The 12863-nt window shown below is 39.4% G+C and overlaps 1 protein-coding gene across 1 annotated transcript in view; it reads left to right on the top strand.

The window, feature by feature from the left end:
• clybl (citrate lyase beta like) overlaps positions 1 to 12863 on the top strand; it is a 61632-nt gene that overhangs the window by 43605 nt on the left and 5164 nt on the right. Inside the window, exons 3-6 of the mRNA XM_030125518.1 lie at positions 4284 to 4472; positions 9681 to 9782; positions 10946 to 11039; positions 12352 to 12519. Coding sequence (XP_029981378.1) covers positions 4284 to 4472; positions 9681 to 9782; positions 10946 to 11039; positions 12352 to 12519 — 553 coding nt within the window. The remainder of the gene's footprint in view (positions 1 to 4283; positions 4473 to 9680; positions 9783 to 10945; positions 11040 to 12351; positions 12520 to 12863) is intronic.

The following is a 12863-nucleotide window of genomic DNA, read 5'->3' as shown; positions in this document are numbered from 1 at the left end:
CCACTCGTTTTTTCAGTGGTGAACAGGGGCCAAACTCTTAACACCTAAAAATAAGCAAGAAATCTTACATACTATATCTTTAGTCAACAAAATGCCAATAAATTGTTAGTAATATTTAGGCATAAATCTATTGTAAAAATGCTGAAATGTATTTATTATTTTGCCAAATTAATTCAAACATATCCTCATGCAGCTTGTAATAAACTGTAACTCAATAGCTATAATGAGATCTTTTTGTGGCTCATTAAAGTGTATAAATAGTGTGTGTAAACTAGCTGTTTTCCACCTCATGCTGTCAGTTTTGACCAACTATGACAAGCAGGTTTTATGATTTACAGATTTCTCCTCCTCTACCCTGCTAGTTATGTCTTGTTGTCTGCCCTGACAGGATCGCAGATAACACGGTGTGCCTCCAACTGACAGAGTGAAGGCCTGAATCTCTTTCTGCTACATCTCAGTTATCAACATAGCCTGAATTAGTCAGTCATCTCACTCCAGCTTTCTGGAGTGCAGCGTGTCACTTGTCAAAACCCATCCACAATGACTTGAAGCCTGCTAACACACGCAAATGCACACGTACGCACACACACTGACAAAGACAGATGAACAAATGCGTACACAGTCACACTTCAGGCAGGCAGCCTTCACCTGCAGTAGTCTACAGCTCATTTTAAATGGCATTGCAAGTTACACAGCAGGATGCAAAATGCCTGCTCTAAAAAAAAATGGATAAACAACTCCGCTCTGTGACTCATGATCTACCACTCTTCACACACCAAGTACATATACACATTTTGCAAAATAAGGGATAAGCATTCCACTTTTTGAAGTCACTGTGTCAGATGGGGGTGTAATACATTGAAGTTATTTTTGAGAATGTACAGCACAGCCAGCAACTGTTTGTGAATAACACAGACTTTATTCTTTATTTGGATCCATTATTAGCTTCAGCATAGTGGATGCTAGTCATCAACCCGGGGTCTTTGCATGTTTATTCTTCTTTTTTGATTATTTACTTTGGTCATGGCTTAGAATATATCTTACTCTTTATGCTGCTCTTTCTGATTCACCCTCTTATGTCATGGGAAATTCTTTACTAGTATTTCTTTCTTTCATTTCTGTCCAGTAGACACACTGACCACCACTGCACTGAGATCTAATTCATACTGAATGAAGGGACAGAGAGTGAGTCTCTACCCAGTCTTTCCAGAGGCGATGTTTGACGTTACTCATTTCAAACTGCACGGCGGCCAGGGTGGACATCCATGATCTGATCCTGGAGAGGAAGGTGGTCCTGCTGTGGCCTGTATACACATCAGTTTGGACGCACCAGTCTGATGTGGTGTCTACAAGGCAGTAACCATGCTGTGTCACGTATACATAGCACTCTGTAGGATCCTGGGTGCCTTGGCTCAGGCTGTGTGTTAAGGAGCTGCCCTCACTCTCCTGGAAGGTCAGCCTCTCTGCACTTGAAAAGCTTCTCATGTGCATCTATGCGTTCAATGTCCTGCCTGCCTGGCTGACTGCTCGCCCGCCTGCCTGCCTGTGTGTCAGCCTCTAATGATGAGAATGATGGAGGGAATCAAAGAGGAGACGAGCTGACGTTGGAGCTAGATCTCCATGGGACACCAGGTGATTGGGGAGGGAGCTTTGAACCAACTTGTTGGATGGCTGTCTATTAATGTAAAATATCTCCTTTTCAAAGGGCTTTATTCAAGCGCAGAGTAGCAGCACCCATAGGGGTCAAGGTGTCTGCCAGAATAATCTTTCTCCCACTTTACAGAAGAGGAGAAATAAAAAAGAAAGGGTAGTGCACAGTGACCTGGTCATCTCCTTAGCCAATCCTGGCGTCATGGTTTCATTAATACCATAGCAAAATAAGAAAAAGTGCAGGAGATAGTCCTTGCAAGCACTTGTCTTGGGTTACATAAAAAAATTTAACACTGTACGTGCAGGCTGCCAGCATCTGGAAGAGGCTGTAGCCTGAGACCTGGACATCTCCATGATCTGTGAATGTTATAAACCTGCTTTTTGATCATTTTTGGTTCACTATTTATTTAATTTGGTCAGGGGTCAACAGGACTCCTGACACATGAAGCAGCCAGCGGTTCTCTCAGATCAGTTTTCTCCAGTCACCATGAACTGCGCAAGGACAGACAGAATATTATCCACCAAGTAGCAGGTTTATGAATAGTGAATTATGGCTGCGTAAATCGCCCCATCCGTTTTAAGTTACCAAGATACAGTTACAAGTCTATCTTGGCTTATGAGGGCGACAGTGAGAGAGAGCAAGAACGGGGTTATGGCAAAACTTGAGTAAGAGTCAAAGATCACAGTGCACACATCATATGGTGTGACAATCCCTCTTGTCTCATCCTATGAGGCAAAAGTGAGACATATGACACACAGCAGTCCAGCCTGCTCATGACCCCTATTAAATGTGAGCAAATCTTTGATATGTACTTTGATACCATATTTTATTGATACTGGAGGGGTTTTCATAATATCAAGTACAGTTCTGCATTCCAGGAGATCAGAGTGAGGGCTGTTTTGTCTCAGAACCTGTTCCTTGACCCCTAAGGGGTCCCCATAAGCTGTCATTCTGATCCTCGGTTGATTCCTTCCACTTTGCTTTTTACAAGAGTTTGTGATAAATGGGCCCTCTGAGTTATATCTGTCTACAGTTTCTCTTTCATGCTCCCTCTCAAATAATTTAAGGGGTTAGTGTACTAATAATCAGCGTGTTTAGATAGCCCTCTATAGTGTTTTTAGGTAGTATGTAACACTTTCAATAGAATAGAAGTTTCCATTGTATAGTCCTGAAAATCATAGGTATGCATTGTGTAATTCCAACATTTCTGTATGAAAAATCTTTTTAATATCAATATTTCTAAATATAGTCAGTTGCCATGCTAGCTGCTTATGGTGCTTTTGATATTTAGAGCAAATATTGCAAACATGTTTCGCAGAGACAACAGTATTAAACTTTTAATAGATTGTTTTAGGTACTGGCAGCACTTGGTTTTGGGTAGGGGTTGTGAAGTCAGCAAAAGATGTGATTAACAAAGACTCTCAATGTATTTATTAATGTTTAAATACAAGCATGTTCTATTCCTGTCCCCAACCAAGGCCATTTTAGTGCTTATACCTAAAAACTTGTTCATCTGTTCCATCTCAGTCTTCTCCTGTCTATTAAGGAAAGGCACAGAAGTAGCAGGTCATTCAATAATATATTATAACAGTTTGCAGAAACATACAATGGCATCATTTTCTCCTCACATTTCAGTCTGAGAAAAAAAATCATCATTGCATCACTAAGTCAAGCAGTGTCACTGTATGGCAGGAGGTCCACCTTCTCCAAAACCTTTTTCATGCACATAGTAACTGACAGATTTTTAATTATGGAAGTGAAATTAAAAGTCTCTGCCTGAGCATCTCCATTACACCTACACAAGCCCTCTATGGCTCCAGTCTGTGATCTGACCTGACAACTCCTAAGCTACTGTTTCCTCATGCTGCTTAACTCAGACCACATTTCTCCCAGAGAGCCTCTCTGCTCTCACTAGCTGGACCTCTCTCCTCATTCCTTCTCTGTTTCTCTCTACTGCTCTTGCCCAGCATCTGGTTTGAATATAGCACTGTGTGCTACTGTGTTACTGATAGACTTTGGGACTATAGGCTTTGCTTTGATTTTTTTTTTTCTTCCTCCTCATCTCTTTTCCCATTCAGCACAATGCTTGTTTAGAGAGAACAAAGTTAGGTGTGGACCCTATGTGTTGCTGACTTTTTACACCATAGTATTCTACCCTATTATATATTGTAGTATATATATACACACACACACACACACACACACACACATCTTTTACTTTGTACCTTTACAATGAATGAATGTGTCGAGAATCAGATAATTTCTTTCAAATTGTTGTATATTGTCAGTTACCCACTTTGATCATACATTTGTGTCTGTAATGCAGTGTCTATTTTTGTGATCATTACAAACGGCAATATTAAAATAAAATATGAACAAATATCAATTGCCTGCTGCAGCAGCAAACAAATTTTCTCTCTGGGGGATTAATAAAATCTATCTTTCTGTATCATTATTAGGGTAATTTTCCTGAGGGAAATTGAATTTTTAATGTATTCCTCAACAATTCATCCAGCTTTTAAAATAATGAAAACAGATGTTTATTAGTTATTACAAATCGCACCCTAATGTGTTACAATAAATAATGATTCATGTCTGGGATTTTTTTCTTTCTTTTTTTTTTTTCCTGCAGACAGAGGCCAGGGAGATCATTCCCAAGATGTTAGTGGAATTGGACCTGGGCCGGACAGAGAAGTGTGTCAGAGTGAACTCTGTATCCAGTGGCTTAGCTGAAGCTGACCTGCAGGTCATCCTACAGGGTGAGGTGCTGCCTCCTGCCATCATGTTGCCCAAAGTGGAAGACACAGAGGAGGTGCAGTGGGTAAGCAATGTACACATCTTGGCAATCTAAGAAGTACTTGTACAGTACAAGTCAAAGTAGCTGAGGCAATACACATAATTTGCTTTTTTTGGTAAAAAGTGTCGGAGAAAAAACCTAACCCTGATTTGCCTTCTCACAAAAACTCACCAGAGCTTTAAAAACATGACATTGCTCTTTTGGTTCTTTTCTCCGTCTTTTGAAAACACACACTCTGAGACAAACTCATGAAGTAAGAGGAAACCATAGGAATCTTCAAAGCAATAATAACAAACTTGCCCCGCTTCCCAGTAAAAGAGGGAATCGATCCCTGTGGCAGGACTCAGGGACAGAGGGTGTTTTTCTTGGCTGCTGCTCAAAAATCAGAAAAAACGTTTCTTCAGATTAGCTTCAGTAGTTACATAGTTTTCTTTCTGTCTGTCTGTCTGTCTAAAATGGTCTAAAACTTATTTTGTTGTGTAGAAGTCATACAAATTCAGGTAAAGTAAAAAAGAAAAAATACAGGTATAAATGTTTATCTTCTGTTAAATATCATTATTCCATCACAACTTTCGTCTTGTCAATATGGTTTACTTTGTTTACACTCTCAGCTAAAATACTTTGTCATGTTTCACTGTTTTGCTGTTTACTATATTTTGATGGTGAAAAAAACAGGTTTTTGTGATAATTGTTTGAAATGTTCTACCTCTGGATTTTAGCAATAACCCAATGCTTCTCACATCAGAAAGAATAAAGTGATGTGATGAATGTGAATATGATGACTAATAATTTGACATTTATTGTGATCAATATCAGCTGATGTGGACATTTTTTTTATTATGATAAGATTTCGGGCCATATCACTCATCCTCAATCAAGTACCCAACCAGAGGAAATTGGGATAAAAATTTACATGCAGCACTGAACTGAAATTTCTGCACATCTTGGCATATCATCGCTGTCAGGCAGAAACATCCATTTTTGGTCTTTGTTTTTGTCATAAAACAATTCTATTATCAGTCTTCACGTTGGCCTGACTTTTTTTAGAAATATTTAACCAGTGAAAAGTGTTGAAAATGGCTTGTTACTACATCTCTTAGCTCCATTCATTTATTTAGAATATACATCATTTTTCCAGTTTCCTGAAAAATAACCATTTTGGACAAAAGAGGTTTCCACCCGACAGCGACAATATTAACTTTTCAAAAGCATTCAGACATTTAACTCTGTGAGCAATAGTACTGTTTTCTGTATTTAAAGTACAAAAAAACTGTGAAAAAGGGAACTAGTTTCACTTTAAAGCTTAAATATTCTATTCTATTCTATTCTATTCTATTCTATTCTACTGTGCTCTGTTTTGTTCTACATTTAGAATATATACCATACATACATACATACATATCCTCTATCCTGTCAGTAAAGGCGTATTGGTGAAGCTATAAAATAAGTGTTAAATGAATAGCTTTTTGTAAATTATTGCCCCCTCTTTTTTTGAGAAATAATTGTAATTTGTCTGCATTAACTTGGCCTGCTCCCAAGTTTAAAGAAGTGTTTGTGTGGACTTGCCCATCCCTCTGGCTTTCTATAAAGGGGCGCTGTACGGATGTCAGGTCCTGAAAGGTCAGGAGACAGTGACATCATTAATGCAGGCCTTTCTGATCAGATCCATATGGCTTGCATTCTACGAAGCAGCACGGTTACTGTCTGTTAGTGTATGGATACAGTTGAAAGGTGCTTTGTGGACATTCACTTTTATTTCTGTCTTTGCACACATGTTCATACCAGGAGTTAAACCAGCTTTTTTTGTGTGTGTCTTAATTTACCTTTTAAAGTAAAACGTCTCAAGCAATTAACTTTCAGAACCTGGTATTTGTCGATTAAGTAAGAGAGCAAATTAGTTTACCAAGAGTCGTAATCACTTGTGAGAGGGGGATGTCTAGCCTGGCTTTTTCACTTAGTGTTACTACACACACACACACACACACACACACACACACACATACATACATATATGCTCATACATGGTCTTGGGGCAGGAGCAGGAAGTTTTTAACTAGTGGTTTTAATTAGAACACGTCTATTTCCTGCTGCCCTTTCTTTCTTCCAACTATAATTGCTGACAGGTGTTTGCTGAATTTCTCCCCTCATTCAACCATTTTTCCTCCTTCTTTCCTACTTCTCCTCACTTTTAGAAATAATTTAGGGCTGTATGGTCTTTCTTTTTCTTACTATACAGTGGTCTTATTCAGTCTAACATTAAAATTGAAACTTTTATCTGTTTTTTGCTGAAGCTCTTTTGGGAAAAAAAAAAAAAATCTTGCAATGTTGGTATCGCCCATCTCTATAACCCCACCTTCACCAGTAGATGTTGATATAGGATACATCTGTGCATATTCAGTTGACAGCATGGGTCAGTTTTTCTCAGTATCAGCAGGTGCATGCATGCTTCGGAAACAAAGTCAGGAGCTTTGCATCAGACATGTCTAAATACATTTTTGTTCCTTCAGCTTCTCTCCATCTTCTTCCTGCTTTTGTAAGTGTGCATGTGTTTACTCGTGTGTCTGTTTTGTAAGTGTATCAGCAAATCCCTTGTTTATTTTTTTTTCTTTTTTTTTTTTTACTGATATTAGCACAGGAACCTCCAGACTGATTTGTCGCTAAAAGATGGACTTGCTTGTTTCCCTTTGTGTGGAAATCTTTAGCTCTGCCTTTCCCTTCTCCCCCAGCCCTTGTGTGACTGACAGGCCTTATTGGGCTATAACAGGCGTAACTCCCTCCTTTGTCTAAGGACAATTCTCACACAGATTCGGAGCCGTGTGCATTCTTTGCCCACCACACTATTTGGTGTGCACTGGGACTGAAAGAATCGCACCCTGTCCCGCTCCTCCTCCTCTACTCCTCCTCCTGTTCCCTCCCCTCATCCCTTTCTCCGCTTCCCCTCTGTGAAATGAACACTTCAGCAGGCCGGAAACATTTAATCTGGCCCCCTTTTGAAGAAAATTAATTGAAACTTGTCCCACTATAGCCTCCTTTCTCTAGCTCCATCTCTCCCTCCTTCTCTTTTCATGATTGGGTGGTGAAATTGTCAGAGGGCTTGTTTGTAGATTGCCTTTGAATGGCAAGAAGAGGTGGTTGTTTCTTCTTTTATTTTATTTTTTTTTTCAATTTAGCAGTGAATAACATTTAAAAGAGGTCCTAGTTTTGAGAGCCATTGACGGGTAATGGTTGCTGTATGCATCAGGGGAACAATGAGCAAGCACTACAGCGTTTCTTATGCAGTGTAAATCAGGCCCTCAAAGTGTACAATAGCTGAAGGGAACAATATAGCAGAAGCACAGACCCATCTAATCAGACGGACACTGAGGCTCTTTGGCCAGTGGCGCTGCATTGATCAGTCATTTGTTTTCCCTCAGCGGTGTCTAAACAGTGTGCTCAGCCTGCGTCAGACTTGTTAGAGTTTGCGTAGCACGGTGTAGAGCTGGTAATCTCTGTGTGTAATAATCAGCTAGGTTTCTCCACAACGGACCATATCTATCTAGTTTCCTCTGTCACATAAATAGGTTTATCTACACCCTCTTTTCACACTCCCTCTCGGACCCCTCCACCCCTTCCTGTGTTTGCGAAGGAGGGGGAATATTATGCTAAGCCCCCAGCGTTAGTTTTTATGTTGCCATAGCAGCCTTGCTCCCACAGGGTTGTGACCTCAGATGATTACAGTACAAAGCCTATTGGGTCTTGAAAACCTCTTTGAAGATGAAAAGTCTTTGATGGTTTGTATTTATGCAAATCTCTCAGATATGATTTATCCAACTGAGATTGAATGGAGAGATGATTAAAATTGCCCCTATTTTTTGAAATCCTTCAATGGAGGCCCAGTCTTTTAGTTTTGAGAACAAGAGTGGTGAGTAAGAGCACAAGGGTTATTTTGGTCTTCATTTAGAGAAATCCAAGAGCTATACCTGAGGTTATTTATATCTGTCTTTTTCCTGTTGTGTCAAAGAGGGAGTGTGAAAAAGGAGAGGAAGGGGGACATGGAGTTAGACATTTCTACTCTGAGCTTTTGCGTCCTATCCCTTTTTTCTTTTTTGACTGGCTTTGAAAGGAAATATCTGACGGAGGGGGCTTTTGTGTGTTTCCAGATGATAGATTTTGGAATTTGGGCTACCCCACTGGCAGTCCAGGGCTAGCTGTGAACTGGTCTGTTGGAAAAATTGGAATGCTTTGGTCTTCAAAGAATTAAACTTGGTTTTAAAGCCCTACTTAGGTGAGCTTGCATATTAGCAGGAGTCGTGCAGAATAAAGGCCTCAGCAAAGTGTCACATCACACTCTGATTGTTGCTTGAGTCTCCCTGCCATGGAGGGGGGATGCAAAACAGAATAATGTCAGGGTGAAACACACCCAAAGACATCCCGTATCTTGTTTCTTCTCCCCATTTTTTGGAATTTTATTTCTTCTTTGCCTTGCTATGTGTATGCATGTGCTTGTGTATGCACATGCACATTTACATGTGTGTCTGTGCACACTCTCTCAGGGGAGCGTGCTGTAGTTGTGCGAGCTCTCTCAAAGAAGGTAAAGGAGAAGACTTCAGACAAGAGGGAACCCCGGTGATAATGTAAAATATTTCATTTCACCTGCTTTTGTTGCGACTCCTGTGCTCACTCTCCACATTATTTGAACCCTCATAGGTGAGTTTTTTGACTGAAGGACTGAAGTGGGAACAATGCAGGTGTCAATATTTGTATCAAAAAAGAGTTTGAGTTCTTTCTTCTCCTATCTGTCTGTCTCACCCCACGGTAGATTTGAAAGATGTGTCATATCATTTATGCTTTTTAAGAGCTTAACGTTTTTGCCTTTCAGTTTAGAATTCAGTCTGACACAGTATCACAGTATGAGTTTCCGGTTTTCTCATTCATACAACTGTTAATGCATTGATAAGTCCACTGTGTGCGGTGGCTACTCTACGTAAAAGTACAAAAGTAGTGGAAGTCCACTATAGAACATCATGTATTCCAGCTGATCTGAAGTTATTTTAACACAAATACTGCAGACAGGACATGTTAAGACACCTCACATATACTGATGAGGTTTGAATGATGATAATATTTCTTGTGCTGAACACTATTGAGATTAAGTTAATTAATTCTGATTGTCTGGAGGTTTATTGTTTTCTCTTCACATAAACTCTGGATATAATTAATGAGTTGTGCCTGAAATTGTCCCTGTGTGTTTAGTTTGTTGACAGGTTTCAGCACAACTTGAAAGGACGGGCACTGACAGAACCCATTCGCCTGGTCACCTTTGTGGAAACTGCTGTGGGCCTGCTCAATTTTAAGGTAAATTACAAACAAACCCCCAAAAACTGCCTGCGTAAGACATTTTGCTGTTTGTCCGTTGTTCACTTTAGATTAAAGACTCCATCAGCGAGCGGAGCACACCACGTGTCCAAAAAGAAAGGGTTTCAAAGCGCTCGGACAGTCTATCAAAAATGAACCTTTTTGTTTCCGTTCTTTCTGTCTGACTGTGTGTGCTCCTCTCTATCCCTTTCCAGACATGCTGACATTTTTTAATTAGAAATGAATTAATATAATCATAGTGGAAAAAGTTCTTAATGATGTTTTGGCAAGCATCAAAGCACTTACAGCACGACCTTCGGCTACATGGGGAAAAGGGCATGGTTTGGGGTATTTGGGGGAGAAACAAGCTGTCCCTATTTCTTTTGATTTGTCTTTTACTTTTTCCTCTAGTTCTGTGATGGTTTGTGGTTGAGTGTGTGTATTTTAATGGCAGGGGGTGCCTCTGTTTGTTTTCTTAAGAACACCCTGTATCTTTGCCCAGATTGAACCCCATGTTACAAGCACACATACATGCACAGTCACACATTTAAAAAAACACAAAAAAAAAACTAAACTGGGGCTCAGCTAGAGATGAAATTAATTTGGAAGCCAACGGTAGCAGGAGAGAGGCTTCTTATGCTTCTTGTTCCTCACTGTCCAGTTTAAAACTTATATTTTTTACAAAAATAAAAATGTTAAGTGTCAGTGATTAATGATACCTTCATAGAAAGTTCCCATAGATCCATTTTGCCTGAATAAAATACAGTTTAATATGATCAAAATGAATATGAAATCTGATCTGATGTAAAAGGAAAACGTAAAAGACAAAAAAAAAAAAAAAAAAAGCATTAGTCAGATGTTAAACGGGGGATTTTATTTAGACCAAAAGAAACTGCCTATGATATTCAAAGTCATTTTAAGCGTAAGAGTCACTTCCTACTACTTGTGGATATTTTCTGTATATTTTTTATTAGAACACATACGCCTACAGGTGACACACATAAAGTGAGCTTGTCCTTAAAATAATTTATGGAAACAAAGCTACGCTCAGATATTATTTTTGGATAAGCAGATTTGCTGGAGAGAATTAAGTGCTTACTGGCAACTATTCTACCTCCAGTCAGTTTATAATAGGCCATCACATATTCACACATTCTCTCCAGGCGGTGTGTGAGGAAGTGCGTCAGCTCGCTCCCAAGGCTGGACTCCACCATGATGGAGTGGTGTTTGGCTCCGACGACTTCTGTGCCAGCATAGGTAATGATTTGTCCCCCAGTACACCTTTGTCTACATGCATATATGTGGATTTGTAGCAGAGAGCATTAGCTGAAATTATGTTTACATTAGAAAATCTGGTTGTAAATATGTCCTAGGTCACAGGTTACTCATTCCCAGAAGGTTACTTTCATGCTCTATTTATTGAAAATATAAGCCATTTGCAAATATTTAAGCGACAATATACCGATATGTAAAAACAGTAAATAAGATGGTGCTCTAGTGTGTAATGACTATGATAAACTATACACTTTCTCACTATTTTCAAGAATCATGAAATGCTTGTATTTTTTATTTGTTTTTATTTAACCTTTATTTAACCAGGAAATATCCCATTGAGATTAAGAACCTCTTTTACAAGGGAGTCCTGGCTAAGATAGGCAGCAGCAAATACAACACACAGTTACAGGATTACACAGTTAAAATGCATATAACAGACACATTCGGCAATAAACAGTTAGTACGAATAACATTTACAAGTAGATTTAGAAAAACAAGTGCAAATTATGGGGTTGGCCTCAAGAACTCTGTTTGGACTTAAAAGCACTTAAAGTTAGTTTCCAGTCTTTCTGTAGCTGATTCCATGCATAAAGTGCAGAATAAACAAAAGCCCTTTGACCCATTTCTGTATGGGCAAATGGAACAGAAAGCAATATGTGATCTTTTGTTTAGTTTATTTTAGTTTCTTAGTTTATTGTATCGTGGACAATCCCAATTAATTAACTGTATCAATAACAGTAAAAAGGGGCAGCTTTAGCCAACATGACTAGTATCCTGCTGTAGTCCTCAGTATGGACAGAATGAGTGTCAGAATTTCTTTTCTCAATTAGTGTACAAACGTAGACACGCAAGAGGCCAAGTATTGCCTTATATATAAACATGGACCAATGGCTGATCCTTCTGGTGTCCAGAGCAGGACATCTCACCCCAGAGTACAACTCACAGTGGTGAGTCGACGCTTTATAGTTGGTAGTAAACCTCAGAGAAGCATGGTGGACAGTGTCAACTATCTGAAGACACTGAGCAGAAGCACTCATGTGTAAAACATCTGCATGGTCCAACACTGATTTAAAAAAAAAAAGTTGCAGCAACAAGCTACTTTTTTGCATTAAAAGAAAAACATAAATAAATAAACAAATAAAAACTTAGCTTTAGTTCAGTTTCTTTACAACATTTTCCACATTTGGCTTGAAAGTGAGGGAGTCAAACATCTCTATCTTCCATAAATGATATAAAGTGAAATACGTTTGACTGACCATCACATTGACTGTGTACCTGCGACGTTTCTATCCAGGTGCCACGAGGACTAAAGATGCCAGGGAGCTCCTTTACGCCAGGCAGAAGGTGGTTGTGACCACCAAGGCATTTGGTCTTCAGGCTATCGATTTGGTGTATATTGACTACAAAGATGTGGACGGTCTGAGGCAACAGGCCAGAGAGGGAGCACTCATGGGCTTCACAGGTGAGAGTCCTGCTGCCTGGAACTGCTTCATGCTCATATCCACATATTGTTTTCCCAGCACTCTGTATACATATGATTTCTGTTGTTGCAGACTTCTCTACTGTCTTGTTCTTTATTTGTATCTTTCCATGTCGTCCTTATTCGACCTGATGTCTGTACTTTCTGCTTTAAGCCACATTCAGGCATTTCATCATTTCAGCTTTAATACATCCGTACCTCCTGCCTTTTATAAGTTGTAATAAAAGGTATGAGCTGGTGAGAATCAAAATTGCCACTGTCTGGGAGTTTCTGAACCAGCTGATCTTTGTCTCTGTCTTTGCCTTTTTAGGTGCTTTACTTTATAT

The sequence above is a fragment of the Sphaeramia orbicularis genome, chromosome 21 (genome assembly GCF_902148855.1).
Source record: "Sphaeramia orbicularis chromosome 21, fSphaOr1.1, whole genome shotgun sequence".
Classification (NCBI taxonomy): Eukaryota; Metazoa; Chordata; class Actinopteri; order Kurtiformes; family Apogonidae; genus Sphaeramia; species Sphaeramia orbicularis.
The sequence above is the reverse complement of the archived record's forward strand: the minus strand, read 5'-3'. Positions and strand labels throughout refer to the sequence as shown.